Source organism: Callorhinus ursinus, unplaced genomic scaffold, assembly GCF_003265705.2.
Source record: "Callorhinus ursinus isolate GAN/ISIS: 27379988/994484 unplaced genomic scaffold, GSC_fseal_2.0 scaffold27, whole genome shotgun sequence".
Taxonomy (NCBI): domain Eukaryota; kingdom Metazoa; phylum Chordata; class Mammalia; order Carnivora; family Otariidae; genus Callorhinus; species Callorhinus ursinus.
The window spans coordinates 12,670,062-12,685,676 of NW_027397089.1; the positions used below are offsets into that span (position 1 = coordinate 12,670,062).

General features: G+C 37.4%; 1 protein-coding gene and 1 pseudogene across 2 annotated transcripts in view; both read left to right on the top strand.

The window, feature by feature from the left end:
- RECQL (RecQ like helicase) overlaps positions 1 to 13,553 on the top strand; it is a 54,011-nt gene extending 40,458 nt beyond the window's left edge. For both annotated transcript variants that reach the window (XM_025879715.2, XM_073877874.1), the window contains 8 exons: positions 532 to 613; positions 1,556 to 1,704; positions 1,794 to 1,911; positions 2,721 to 2,859; positions 4,397 to 4,488; positions 11,496 to 11,715; positions 12,017 to 12,146; positions 12,708 to 13,553. In XM_025879715.2, coding sequence (XP_025735500.1) covers positions 532 to 613; positions 1,556 to 1,704; positions 1,794 to 1,911; positions 2,721 to 2,859; positions 4,397 to 4,488; positions 11,496 to 11,715; positions 12,017 to 12,146; positions 12,708 to 12,851 — 1,074 coding nt within the window. In that variant the 3' untranslated portion in view covers positions 12,852 to 13,553. The remainder of the gene's footprint in view (positions 1 to 531; positions 614 to 1,555; positions 1,705 to 1,793; positions 1,912 to 2,720; positions 2,860 to 4,396; positions 4,489 to 11,495; positions 11,716 to 12,016; positions 12,147 to 12,707) is intronic.
- Positions 1 to 15,615, top strand: part of LOC112830060 (cationic amino acid transporter 3 pseudogene) — a 110,038-nt pseudogene that overhangs the window by 40,424 nt on the left and 53,999 nt on the right.

Genomic DNA, 15,615 nt, shown 5'->3' on the forward strand with positions numbered 1-15,615 from the left:
ACATTACTATGCCATTAAAGATTTGCTGATACTCCATTTAGATTATATAGCTTAACAGCTGTTTTTTTCCCTTTCTAATCCTTTTAAAAGAATAGATAATATTTTTCTGAGTTTTCACTGAAATTATTTATGCCATGGTTTATGTTTTTATGAAAGTAGCATCAGAAAATACGGGCACCTGGGTGGCTCAGTCAATTAAGCATTGAACTCTTGATCACAGCTTAGCTCTTGATTTCGGTTGTGAGTTCAAGCCCCACGTTGGACTCCACACTGGACATGGAGCCTACTTAAAAAACAAAAAAGACCCAGAAAATAAAAAGGTCTCCATCTTTACAAATTGTTTGCTGCTTCTGTGCCTCTTCTTCCCCGGTAAATTCAAAACCAAGAATCAAGAAGAGTCAGGAAGGTGAATATAAGAATAAGAGAAAAAGCACTGTGCCCATAAAAGCATGGTACCCTGAAAGTTGTAAGTAAACAGCTACATGGATGGTGCTCATTAATTTACTCTGTAATAAGTTAGCTTTTTCTTAGGTTCGGCAGAAGCCCTCCAACACCGAGGATTTTATCGAGGATATTGTAAATCTCATTAATGGGAGATACAAAGGGCAATCAGGTAATACAAAAACAAACCAACTTTGAAGACTGAGAGAGAACTTTTGAAAAGTAATTAATATTACACTGATCTACTGATAAATGATTAGCAACCAAAAATATTAGTGCATGGCAGAAGATACTTGAAAATGGTATGATAAAATTCATTTGCTTGGTGATCTTAGAAATTGGGTGTGTCATTGCTCATGGGACAGATTATGAGTCATAAAACTTTATTTTTGTTTATTTGCACCTAATTGCTTTAAACAGTGGACCTAATGATATAATGCATATGTATATACATATTTAGTAAGTATCTACTGTGTATAAGATAGAAGGTTAAGCAGTGATTTTCTGAAGGGATGTAATATACAGTCCTTTATAGCAAAGGACACATTAAGGAATAAATAGTACATGTTGAATGAGTTAACTGTAGATGGAGTTGAGAGTGTTTGTCTATATGTTCCAGGATTAATGCATAGACAGGTGTTACTGAAGCACAGAGTTTGTGTAAAAGTGAGCATTTCAAAGCTGTTCTACAGCTTTTCAGGAGATATTAATGGTGCCCTGGGTGAAAGGAGCTCCAGGGTCAAATTTGAGAAAGACTGCAGCTCTTTATCCCTCCTGGAGCTTCACAGGGTTTATCAGTCAGCACATGAGAAGTTCTGGCCAGCCCTGCAAATAGAGAAATCTGTTACCTGTGTTCAGTGCAGGTCCCCAGTCACTTGCACATGAAACTTTTCACATCATACTCGAGAGAAAAAAGAGGTAATGGGAACCAAGACTGGTGGCCCAGGGCTTATTTGTGTTTTAGAGCAAGCTGCTGATCAAATCTTGAATTATATGAGAAAGCCATTATGTGTCAGGACCTTGGAATTTTTTCTACCATGCATTATATTAATCAATATCTTGAATGTGTGTTAAAAATATTATATATCTAACAATTGAACATATTTTACTACAGGAATTATATATTGCTTTTCTCAGAAAGATTCTGAGCAAGTTACAGTTAGTTTGCAGAAACTGGGAATTCAAGCAGGAGCGTACCATGCCAATATGGAACCGGAAGATAAGACCAATATTCATCAAAGATGGTCAGCCAATGAAATTCAGGTTAAGTATATATCTTCAATAGAGTCCTAGTTAACATTTAAAAATATTTTAACTTGATTTAATTAACATAAAATGTTAAAACGTTTTAGGTAGTAGTGGCCACAGTTGCATTTGGTATGGGAATTGATAAACCAGATGTGAGGTTTGTTATCCATCATTCAATGAGTAAATCTATTGAAAATTATTACCAAGAGAGTGGACGTGCAGGTATGTACAACTCTTATCCAGAAGTAAATTTTAACAAAGCTTTTCTAAAAAAACACACTATAGATGATGTTTAATGATTCTGTATTTTTACACTTGATCTTAGCCAAAAGGCCGAGAAGTGATTGTGATTCTGTATTTTTAATCTTCTTTATTAGCGGGGCGCCTGGGTGGCTCAGTTGGTTAAATGACTGCTTTCGGCTCAGGTCATGATCCTGGAGTCCCGGGATTGAGTCCCACATCGGGCTTCCTGCTCAGTGGGCAGTCTGCTTCTCCCTCTGACCCTCTTCCCTCTCGTGCTCTCTCTCTCTCATTCTCTCTCTCAAATAAATAAATATTTTTTTAAAAAATCTTCTTTATTAGCTAGTATTTTAGAACAATGAAGTCATTTTTGTAGTTTTTTTAATTTTTAGTTTTTATTTTTTTTGCAGTTTTATACTTAATTGTACCTATGTGCTTAAGTGCTTATCTTACTTGTATGGGAGTGTTATGAATTGTTTCCTATGTTTGCTAAGATCATTTGATGTCCATCTTTGCCTTCTAAATTTTTAATTAGTGGTTTCAAGTTTATAACTTCAGTAACTAGATTATGCACATATTTTTTCAAGTTATAAAGCTGATTGTTGATAAGTCTTTAGTCATTTTTTTTCTTTTTATAATTTGAGGGCAGCTGTTAAAAATTTTCATTTCTCTGAAATTTCTAGATGTGATATATGTACACTGTGAAGCATGGTCAGCTGATTTTATACATATTATTTTTGCATATTTTGAAATTTTCAAGTAATACAATTTCAAGATTTCTCACACTGTAGGTCGAGATGACATGAAAGCAGACTGTGTTTTGTATTATGGCTTTGGAGATATATTCAGAATAAGTTCAATGGTGGTGATGGAAAATGTGGGACAACAGAAGCTTTATGAGATGGTGTTATACTGTCAAAACATAAGCAAGTAAGCCACATACCTTTTTATAACTTGTCATTTAAACATAAGCACTATATGAAATTACTTTGAGTATTTGCTCAGTAAGTAAATACACTGGTAGAATATCAAGTACAAACCTGTAAAAGCAAATGTCACTACATGAATCCTCAGGATCTGCCTTAATTCAAGAAGAGAGATTCTCTGTCTCTCCCTGATAATCCTCCAAAACTATTTTTTATTGTTTTGTTTTTAAAGTAAAACAAGCATATTGAGATGCTGATTTTAATTAAAGAATAACTGACATACAATATTGTATTAGTTTCAGGTATACAACATAGTGAATCAGTATTCATATACATTACGAAATGGTCACCACAGTAGGTCTAGTGACCCTCTGTCACCCTACAGAGTTGTTACAATATTAAGGACTATATTCCCTCGGCTGTGTATTACATCCCCTGGTCACTTTATTTTATAACTGGAAGATTGTACCTCTTAATCCCCTTCATCTTATTTCATCCATCCCCCTTTTATTGAAAGTTTTGATACAAATGAGTCCAAGCCTTTTTTTCTCTGGCTCTGGAATATAGCTACATGCTTTACTAATTTTGAAAAGGTATATATGATAGGCATTTTGAGAGCTGAGCTCGGTAACAGGTACCATCTCACCAGCTGATGAGCTGATGAAATAGTTGAGAGCAGGGTTAACTTTCTCCTTAAGAAATAAATTTAAATCTATTTAGGGTGGTTTTAGTTAGACCATATAGTTCCCTGATGGCTTTTTAGTATTAGTCATTTTTATACTCTTATTGCCCATCCTAAAAAGGACTCAAAAATTTTGAACTTATAAGCAGTTATTGGACTGTGACAGAAAATGTCATTTCTTTCCTATAGGTGGTGCAACAATCTAGTTAAAGAAATAAAGTGAAAATTTCCTTAGATATCCGATAGACTCCCAAGAAGCATATTTTGGGGTTTAGAGTCAAATACAAGAAACTGCTTTGCTATCAGGGAAATTCTCTTAATTTTTGCACAGTATTGAATCTCAAAGAGAATCTTAGACAACTTCTAAAAGAAGTATTTATCAAATACATATGGAAAAAATTATATGTGGTAGGCAGAAGAACAGTCTCCCAGAGACTAGGGTATAACCCTCGGTTGTTTGGATGGGTTCAGTATAATCACAAGGGTCCTTAAATGTGGAAGGAAGCAGGGAAGGTCAGAATGATACTCGTTGGCTTTGAAGATGGAGGAGAGGGAGGCATGAGCCAAGGAATTCACGCATTCTCTAGAAACTGGAAAGGACAAGGAAACAGATTCTGCTTTAGAGCCTCCAGAAGAAATCCCTCCCTGATGACACCTTGATTTTAAGCCAGAGAGACCCATATCAGACTTCTATAGAAATTTAAGATAATAAATTTGTGTTGTTTTAAGCCACTAAGCTTGTGGTAATGTTATGACAGCATTAGGAAACTAATATAATGTATAACTCTGTGTTTTGAAATAGGGATTCTTAAAACTTCTTAGGTCATTTGATAATTTGTATCTCTAAATGTGTGTGCAGGTGTCGCCGTGTATTGATAGCTCAACATTTTGATGAAGTGTGGAATTCAGAAGCATGCAACAGAATGTGTGATAATTGTTGTAAAGATATTGGTGAGTTCACTGTTTTTCTAATTGAAGTAGTGTTACGTTAGTGTCAGGTGTACAACATAGTGATTCCATAAGTCTGCACACTGTGCTGCCCACTACAAGTGTAGCTACCATCCGTCACCGTGCAGTGCTGTTACAGTACCACTGACTATATATTCCCCGTGCTGTACCTCTCACCACATGACTCATTCATTCTGTACCTGTAAGCCTATACTCCCACTTCCCTTCATCCGTTTTACCCATCCCCCCACCTCCCTCCCCTCTGGCAAACATTGGTTTGTTTTCTGTATTTGTGGGTCAGTTTCTGCTTTATGTTTATTCCTTGTTTTGTTTCTTAGATTCTACATATAAGTGAAATCCTATGGTATTGTCTTTGTCTGACTTATTTCACTTAGCATAATACCTTCTGCCCATTCGTATTGTTGCAAATAACAAGATCTCATTCTTTTTTATGGCTGAGTAATACTGCATTGTGTATATATACCCCAATGGCATATCAGTGGACACTTGGGATGCTACCATAACTTGGCTATAAATGTAGTGGTACATATATCTTTTCAAATTAGTGTTTTTGTTTTTTGGGGGGGGGTAAGTACTGGGTAGGGGAATTACAGGATCATGTGGTAGTTCTGTTTTGAATTTTTTGAGGAACCTCCGTATTGTCTTCCACAGTGGCTGCATCAGTTTGTATTGCTGCCAGCAGTGTTCAAGGGTTCCATTTTCTCCACATCCTTACCAACATTTGTTTCTTGTGTTTTTGATTCTAGCAATTCTTATAGGTGTGAGGTGATATCTCACTGTGGTTTTGATTTGCATTTCCCTAATGATTAGTGATGGTGAGCATCTTTCATTGTGTCTGTTGGCTGTTTGTAGGTATTATTTGGGAAAATGTCTATTCAGGTCTTCTGCCCATTTTTAATTGGATGATTGTTGTTTTTTGATTTTGAGTTGTATAAGTTCTTTATATATCTTGGATACTAACCTTTTATCGGATATGTCATTTGCAAATATTTTCTCTCATTCAGTAGATTGTCTTTTAGTTTTGTTGATGGCTTTCTTCACTGTGCAAAAGCTTTTTGGTTTGCTGTGGTCCCGGTAATTTATTTTTGCTTTTGTTTCCCTTGCATGAGGAGACATATTCAGAAAAATGTTGCTGTGGCCATTGTCAGAGAAATTACTGCCTATGTTCTCTTCTGGCATTTTATGGTTACAGGTCTTACATTTAGGTCTTTAATCCATTTTGAATTTGTTTTTGTATATGGGAAGAAAGTGGTCCAGGTTTTCCAACACCATTTATTGAAGAGAGTGTGTCTTTTTCTCTATATTCTTCCATCCTTTGTCATAGATCGATCAGATATAGAAGTGTGGGTTGATTTCTGGGCTATTCTTTTTCATTGATCTGTGTCTATTTTTGTGCCAGTGCCATATTGTTTTGATTATTACAGGTTTGTAGTATATCTTGAAATCTGGTATTTGAACTAGCTTTGTTCTTTCTCAAGATTTCTTTGAGGTCTTTTGTGGTCCCATACAAATTTTAAGATTATTTGTTCTACTTCTATTTAAAATGGTGTTGGTATTTTGATAGAGATGACACTGAATCTGTAGATTGCTTTGTGTAGTAGGCATTTTACCAGTATTCTTCCAATCCATGAGCATCAAGTATCTTTCCGTTTGCTTGTATAGTCTTCAATTTCTTTCATCAGTGTTTTATAGTTTTCAGAGTATAGGTTCTCTTGCTTCCTTGGTTTAAGTTTGTTCTTGGGTATTTTATTATGTTTGGTGCAATTGTAAATGGAATTGTCTTTTTAATTTATCTTTCTGCTACTTCGTTATTAGCGTATAGAAATGTAACTGATTTCTGTGTATTTTGTATCCTGCAACTTTACTGAATTTGTTTATTCTAATAGTTTAGTGGAGTCTTTAAGGTTTTCCATGTATAGTATCATGTCACCTACAAATAGTTATATTTTAACTTCTTCCTTACCAATATGGGTTTATTTCTTTTTCTTGCTGTGGCTAGGACTTCTAGTACTGTGTTGAATAAAAGTGGACACCCTTGTCTTGCTCCTGACCTTGGAGAAAAAGCTCTCAGTTTTTCACCATGAGTGTAATGTGAGCTCTAGATTCTTCGTGTATGGCCTTTATTATGTTGAAGTATGTTCCGTCTACACCTACTTTATGGAGTTTTTATCATGAACATGTATTGAATTTTGTCAGATGCTTTTTCTGCATCTATTCAGATGATACATGGTTTTTATTCTACCTCTTATAAATGAGTATCACGTTGATTAATTTGCAAATATTGAACCATCCATGTATCCTGGGAATAAGTACCACTTCATTCTGGTGAATGATCCTTTTAATGTGTGGTTGAATGTGGTTTGCTAATCTTTTGTTGAGGAATTTTGCATCTATGTGCATAGGTGATATTGGCCTGTAGCTTTCTGTGTGTTGTCTTTGGTTTGGTAACAGGGTAATTATGGCCTCATGGAATGTATTTGGAAGCTTTCCTTCTTCTGTTTTTTGGTATAGTTTGAGGAGATACATGTTTGGTAGAATTCATCTGTGAACCCATCTGGTCTTGGACTTGGCTTTTCTTTTTGCTTCCATTTTGCATGTTTTTCCATCCCTTTACTTTTAATCTGTATGTGTCTTTAGGGCTGAAGTAAGTCTCTTATAGGCAGCATATAGATGAGTCTTTTTTTTTTTTTAAGGTTTTACATATTTATTTGAGAGAGAGAGCAAGAGAGCAAGAGAGAGCAGCAGCAGAGGGAGAGGGAGAAGCAGGCTCCCCACTGAGCAGGGAGCCCGATGCGGGACTCCATCCCAGGACCCTGGGATCATGACTTGAGCCAAAGGCAGATACTTAACTGAGCCACCCAGGCACCCCGAGTCTTGTTTTTGTATATCATTCCAGCAACCTATGTTTTTTGAGTGGAACTTTTAGACCATTTACATTTAAAGTAATTATTGATAGCTGTTTACTTATTGCCATTTTGTTGTTTTCTGGTTTTGTAGTTCTTTTTTTGCTTTGTGATTGATGACAATGTGGTGTTATGTTTGGCTTTCTATTACTTTTTTTCCCACATTTTTTTTAAGTTTGCCTTTTTATTGTTTTATTTTTTAAAATTTTTTAAAAAGTAATCTCTATGCCCAGTGTGGGGCTCAAACTCATGATCCTGAGATCAAGAGTTGCATCCTCCACTGATAAACCAACCAAGAGCCCCTATTTTTTAAATTTATTTCTTTTGAGTTAATGCAATGTTACATTGGTTTCAGATGTACAACAGAGTGATTCAGCAACTCTAAGTTATGCTGTGCCCATCTGAAGTGTAGCTACCATCTGTCACCACGTAACACTATTGCAGTACCATTGACTGTATTCTGTATACTGTATTTTTTCCCTTTTTTATCTGTTACAGTTGTTGGGTTTGTGGTTACCATGAGGTTCATATATAACATTCTAAGTATAAAGCAGTGTATATTAGATGATGGTCATTTAAGTTTGAACACATTCTAAAAGAACTTCTTTTTCACACCCCCTCCATGGTTTATGCATATGTTGCCATGTATTACATTTTTTTATTGATAATTTCCCTACATCTAATTATGGCCTTTTCTTTTCCACTTAAAGAAGTCCCTGTAGAATTTCTTATAAGGCCAGTTTAGTGGTGATGAACTCCTCTTACACCTTTTGTTTGTGAACTCTCTCTCTCCTTCAATTCTGAATGATAATCTTGCTGGGTATTCTTGATTGTAGGTTTTTTTCCTTTCAGCACTGTGAATGTATCGTGCCACACTCTTCTGGCCTGCAAAGTTTCTGCCAAAAAATCAGCTGATAGCCTTATGTGGTTTTTCTTTTATGTAACTTTTTCTCTCTTGCTTTTACAATTTTCTCTTTAATCTTTGACATTTTAATTTTGTGTTGTGGACCTTCTTGAGTTCATCTTGTTAAAGGGGTCTGTGTGCTTCCTCAATCTGGGTGTTTGTTTCCTTACTTGGAGAAGTTTTCAGCTATTTCTTCAGATTTTCTGCCCCTTTCTCTTTTCTGTGTCTGGAATGTTCACTTGATATTGTCTAACAGATCCCTTAACTTATCCTCATTTTTAAAAATTATTTATTTTTGCTGTTCCCTGGGTGCTGTCCATTACCCCACCTTCCAGATCATTGATCTGTTCTTCTGCATCCATTAATCAACTATTGATTCCCTCTAATGTTTTTATTTCAGTTGTATTTTTCAACTCTGGTTCTTTGTAGTTTACAGTTTTTTGTTGAAGTTCTTAGAGTTTTTTCATTCTTCAGTCCAGCAAGCATTTTTAAGATCATGACTTTAAACTCTTCATCATGCATATTATCTCCATTTCATTAAGTTCTTATTTTGAGGTTTTGTCTTGTTTTTTTGATTTAGAGCATATTCCCTTGTTTCCCTATTTTGCTTGACTTTGTGTTTCCATGAATGAAGCAGAACTGCTACTTATCCCGAAGTTGAAGGAATGGTCTTGGTGTGTGGTTTTCCCCTGTGTATGTAGATAGTATATGCCCAGTGATTTTTGTTGACTGGCTGGAGCTGTGGCTGGCATGGGCTAGAGGTTGCAGGGGACCCTGTAGTGGGGTCACCTTGGTGGGATGGCTGGAGTTTAAGTGGGTGTGGGCTGGGGCATTTCTGAGTCTCTTTGCAGAGGGTACCCTGGCAGGACAGATGAAGCTAAAGTGGGTGCAAGCCAGGGGTGGTCCTGGGGTTCTCCATGCATAGGGCACCCTGGCAGGATGGCTGAAACCAAAGTGGGTGTAAATTTGGGTATTCTGGCATGCACAGAAGGTGCCCTGGTTGGGGCAGCTAGAGCTGTAGCGGGTTGCTGGCTGAGGAGATCCCTGGGTGCTTCGTGCAGGGGACAACCAGGCAGTCAGCTGTAGTTGAAAGGGCTGGGGCATTCACAGGGCTCTCTGCACAGATGGTGCCCTGGAAGGACAGCTGAAGTGAGTGCAAGCCAGGTTGTCCGGGCAGGGCAGCTGGGGAATGGCCTAGAAAGCTGTCTGAAGCCAAAGTAGTGCAGGCCTGGAGTGTTCTGAGGTGCTTTGTGGAGCTGTAGTGAGCACTGACCAGGGCTGTCCTCACGTGCACCACCATGCGGCTGCTTTGGTGGGACAGCTGGGGCTGGTGTGGTTTGGGGGCCCAGGGTTCACTGAAGTGGTAGGCTGGTTAGGGTGCCTGGGCCTTGCTCCCATCTATGCTGTCAAGGTGGTGGGGGACATAAACTGTGGCATTCACTGGACCCTCCGACCCAGAGATAGTTAGCAGGGTTCAAGGGCTATTTCCTTTATATTCTGGTGGTTCTTTTAAGCCATGGTTTTTATTTTCTGTGGCCCAGCATAGATAAATCTGCTCCTGGTACCTCATTACTATCCTCTGCACTGCAGCTTGCAGCATCAGGGGTGGCGTCACCCTTTGTTACCACCTCTCAGTCTCTCGCTGTTCTCTAGGTGGTCTGTGTTGTTGTACAGAAGCTGTTCAGTGAGCCCTCAGTTGTTCTTCAGGAGGAATTGCCTATAAATACGTGTAGATTTGGTGTGCCCATGGAGGGGAGTTCAGGATCTTCCTGTGTCACCATCTTAGACTGGAACACTCGCTAGTTCATTGTTTTTAAATTTTTATAGGCTAATATAATATAGCTAGGACTACATGGGGGCATTATTAGACCCCAAAATGGATTAAGCAAGCTGTGAATAGCATTTTCTAGGTTCAAAAGCAACAATTCAAAAGTTTTTTGGTTTTTTTTTTAAAGATTTTTGACAGAGACACAGCGAGAGAGGGAACACAAGCAGGGGGAGTGGGAGAGGGAGAAGCAGGCTTCCTGCTGAGCCAGGAGCCTGATGCAGGGCTCGATCCCAGGACTCTGGGACCATGACCTGAGCCGAAGGCAGATGCTTAACGACTGAGCCACCTAGGTGCCCCCCCCCTTTTTAAAGATTTTATTCATTCATTTGACAGAGACGGTGAGAGAGGGAACAAATCAGGGGGAGTGGGAGAGGGAGAACCAGGCTTCCTACTGAGCAGGGAGCCCAGTGCGGGGCTCGATCCCAGGACCCTGGGACCATGACCTGAGCTGAAGGCAGATGCTTAACAACTGAGCCACCCAGGTGCCCTGCAACAATTCAAGTTTTAAAGCAAAGGTAAATAAAGTGAAAAGCGCTGTGTAGATGTATGTATCTTACATTGCTATATTATAGGCATGTTAAATTTTTAAGTGAAGGAAAGTTTAAATTCTTCTGAATAGTAATGCTATTATAAGAAAAGGCTAGTTACCGATTGGGAAGAGAAATTTAATGCAAAGGAGAGATTATGGTCAATCATTTCTGATCTAGATAATGGCTAACCACTCAGACACTAATTAAGCAGTGTTTTGGTGCTGTATTTTCACTTTTTTTATCCTGTGTGTTGTGTCTGAAGAGTCGGGACTCAACCAGTTCTCTCAGTTTTGATGTCTTGGTGGGTGAAGGTCACTATAATTTTAACTTTGCAGCTAGAGAAACTTGTATATGAGTTTATTATACTGTGTTATACTGACCACATTAACAAGAGTCTGATACATATATAAGTCAGGGTGCTAGAATCACTAATTAGGAGTATCTGAGCAGGACATTCTTGTCTCTAAATCAGAATACAGAGGAACCCATAGTTTTCAAAATGTTGCTTAATGAGCACAAATCAGGTAAATATGAAAAACAGACGGATTCTCTTATAACTCTCAGTCATGTATGGCATACACCCTAGTTCCTAGAGCATACCCCAAGGTCTTCTGGTAACCAGCTTATTGTCTTTACATTACTGTAAATTCAATAATGTCTTACAGAGACTCTAACTTAGTTTAGTGATAGACTTAGGGAATAGCCTAGTTCTAATGCAGAACAAAACAGTTTAGGGTGGCTGATGTGGATGACTCATTTTAAACCACTTCAACTAGCCTGTGCTTGCTGTAATTTCTAAATCCCAGTTGCCTGTCTCATTACAGCATGTGAAAGAAAGAATGTCACAGCACACTGCAGAGATCTAATCAAGATCCTGAAGCAGGCAGAGGACCTGAATGAAAAGCTCACGCCACTGAAACTGATTGATTCTTGGATGGGAAAGGGTGCAGCAAAATTGAGAGTGGCAGGTGTTGCTCCGCCCAAACTTGCTCGTGAAGACCTGGAGAAAATTATTGTACACCTTCTTCTACAGCAGTATCTTAAGTATATACAAATCCATTTCTTGTCCTTTGGTGTTGTCTTTATGATTGTTTCTCATAACTGCAACAGAACAAGTAGTTTTCCAGTTTCATATAAAACTCTTAAATGCCATATAAAATTTACCTAGTAAACTCCCAACTTTAACTGATCACTGTATGTCAAAAAAGTGCAATTTACAGAAAGTGTTTGTTTTGTGCAAGTTTCAGTCCCTATCAGTGTATTAAAATTATTAAAATTTATGGTTTTTAATAAATTTGTTTATAATTTCTGCAAGCCTTTGAGTGTCAGCCTTTACCTTCCACAGAGAAGACCACAGTTTCACAGCGTTTGCTACCATCTCATATTTGAAAATAGGACCTAAAGCCAATCTTCTGAACAATGAAGCACATGTCATTGCTATGCAAGTAGAGAAGCCCACGCAGAGCTGTTTCAGGGTAACTAGCTATTCCTTTCTATATACCGAAAACACATGAGAGCTTAGGGGATGCTCTAACTAGTACTGTTAGGGGGAGTGGGAGAGGGAGAAGCAGGCTTCCTGCTGAGCCCTCTGGGCTCAGCAGAACATAAGAGATAAGCAGTTTTCTTCTTAGAATCTGAGCATGGAAGAGAGAAAACAAACCTTTACTTTCTGTAGAGATAGTAACTAATAGTTTAAACTAGTCTACCTTTTCACATAGACTAGAGTTTCCAACCTTTTAGAATGTGAAAAATCCATTTTAGTGTTGTTTAATTTGTGATGCATCCTGCCCTCACAATGTTGGTTGTGGATCAACACTGGTTAAGAAGTTGGCCTGAGCAGCAGAGGTCGAGAACCAATGACTCTTAACACACTCAGTACTCTCAAGCCTACAAAAATATGCTATGTACCACTGTGTCTCTGACAACATATCCCTTCAGGGTAGGGCTCATATGAAGGACCAGTGGGATTATTAATCTGAAAAGAAAACGGAACAGCTGAGTTGTGACCAGAGTGTTTGCTTTGTTTTTATTTGCAGATTGAATCATCTCAAACTTGTCATTCTGAAGGAGCTTATAAAAAAAGGGAAGAAAAAAATTCAGGTAACTTCCAGAAGTCTGCAAACATGCTTCAGCAATCTAAGAATACAGGGACTAAGAAAAGAAAAATTGATGATGCATGAGTGTTTCTAAATTTTCCAAGAAAACAGTTTATACATGTATACACCATTATTTTGTAGTTAAAAGTTTAAATAAGACAATTTTATTAATATTTTATACACATGGAACTTACCTCTGAAGTATTGAAGACTTGAAAATTTGAGATCATGACTTATACATGATTTACAGTATGAAAGAGAAAATTAATTTTAATGTAAAATATTTAAGAATGAGTTCACATACCTATCTTAAATCCTTTATCCCTTCACATACCTTTTGATAGCAATGTTATACGGAGTATTTTACATAGGCTTATCACAGAAAGGGAGTGATTTCAGCTCATAACAGCTGTAGAATCCAAATGTAAAAGGAGTAAGGTATCAATATTAATGATATTAGCAAGGAAGCTATTGCTATATCTCTAAGTAAAACAAAACAATAAGCCTCTTGAAACCATAACCCTCTCATATTTCATAATCGAAGAATGAGTCTGGCATACCAGACCAAGTTGTTGGCCAAGTAGGTAACAGTCTAGCTAAATCTGCTCCAAGGCTAAATCAGGATTAACTTAAATCCTTACATTTACATAAGTGGTCAGTTTTCTGTTGGAAAAAAGTAACTATATTAGTTGATCTTTGCAATTTTATTTATATTTTAATACTTTCCCACTGAAATCATTATCACTTCTGTATTCTTAATTTCATTAAAACAGTGCATTTACCTTATTGTGACTTTCATGTGTTGTTTGGAACTTCATTTTAAAAAAGGCATTTTAAGAACTACATAATCTTCTAAATCAGTATTTGGATCTAGCACATCTTCTCCATATGAAAGATCCGTCTGATTTAAAATTAAGTTTTCAAATGTTTCTTCTAAATCAGTTTCACCAATTAAGACAGCTCCCATTATTCGCCCATTCTGCATGACAACTTTGACGTATTCTTGTCCTTTGGTACATCTCAGCATTAATTCATCATCTGAACCTAAGCCCTGTGCGTTTTATTTTCCCAGCATTACGACCCGTATACAGAGATGATAAAAGTATTCTAGTGAGTACCAAAAAGGAAACATGATATGCAGTTACACTGTGTTATCCTAGGATGGCCAGCACAAAAATCTATTCACAAAATTTTACAGCTAGGAGTGTCAGTGGAGAGGTGGGTCACAAAGAAAACATTTTAATGACATTGCATTTATTGTACAGATGATACTACCACACAATCTCTTATGATCATTAAAAGTATCTAGTGAATTAAATATGTAGGATCTGGACTATATTAGCCTACAGTCATGACTTAAAGATTTAATAAGGAACTGAGTTAGATTTTTCATGAGCAAATTAATCTTAAACTTTATGTAATGTGTGTTCCTCCTCATCAGTAAAACTAAAGAAAAGACTTGGCTCAGAGTAATGTAAAGAGGAGTAAATAATATGCAAGGCAAAGCACCTGGTTCATTCTTGAGTATGATAGCTATTAGTTCCCCTCACAAAACAAGAATGAATCTCAAATAAATGCAGAAATGTATCAACAGGGAACAAATCTGAAAGAGACTTTTTCCCCCCTTAACTATAAAATAGTATAGCAAGAAGGTAGGTAATGATTAGTAATTAAGACCAGCAATAATACCAGGTTTGATTTGCAAGAACTAGGAAATTGGTGATTTTTTCTAAAATGATGAAAACCATGTAAATTCTTAATTCAATGAGAAAACCCGATAATTAGTTACAAGACTAACAAGCAGAAAAAGTCACTAATCTGCTTATCTAGAATCTTACCTATAGTTTAAAACTTTTGTTCCTGGAGCAAAAAGTTCAAAGCTAAAGCCCATGTCAATAGATTCTCCTAAACTAGCTGCAGCCAATGCACTTCGCTGCATACCATCCCATCTGTCTAGCCTGCGTCCACAGCCGCACCTGAAAGAAAAAAATGTTATGAGAAAATTTTTCATTGTTGTAATTTAAAGATGCCTTACAAAATTCCTTGAAGGGGTTCATTGTTGACAGTCCTTGAGACTTGCTAGATCTAGCGAGCTAGAGGACTAGCTGGATTGTCTCTGGCATAGATAAGCAGTCACCAGTCCACACCAACCAGACTGATTTTGGTATCTAATAATTTTATCCAAATTATTGCCTTTAAAATGAAAGGATGATACCAACTCTGTATGTTTCAATAAGCTCTCCATTAAAAACAATTAAAATATTTCAGGCTACACTAAGGTAAGAATACTACTTATTAACTAGTCTCTTCTTTCAGAGTGAGTTCATTATCAGCATAAGTAGCGATGACAAATTATCATTGAAAAATTCATTCCTTTTCCTAATCCTTAGTTTTTTGTGCTAGATAGTTAAGGCCTCCCATGCAGTTAAACCTCAATGGTCAGGCAGATCGATATAATAGGTGATGTCCAGCCTAAGAAAATCTTATCTGATTTCAGCAACCAATGCTGGGAACTCATTTTTATTTGAGAGCGAGCGAGCGAGCTCAAGCAGGGGGAGAGGCAGGCAGAGGGAGAAGCAGCCTCCCTGCTGACCAGGTAGCCCGACGTAGAGCTCGATCCCAGGACCCTGGGATCATGACCTGAGCCGAAGGCAGATGTTTAACCGACTGAGCCACCCAGGTGCCCCTGGAAATTCGTTTTAAATTCTTTCCTTACAACATTGCTAATTTCTCCTCTACTGTATTTTTATTGTATTTCTACAAAGTTTTGGGAATCCCTGATAAAACACTTACCTTGGGAGCCAAGAGATTTAAATACCAACTCTTGTACATATTTAACTTTTTATTT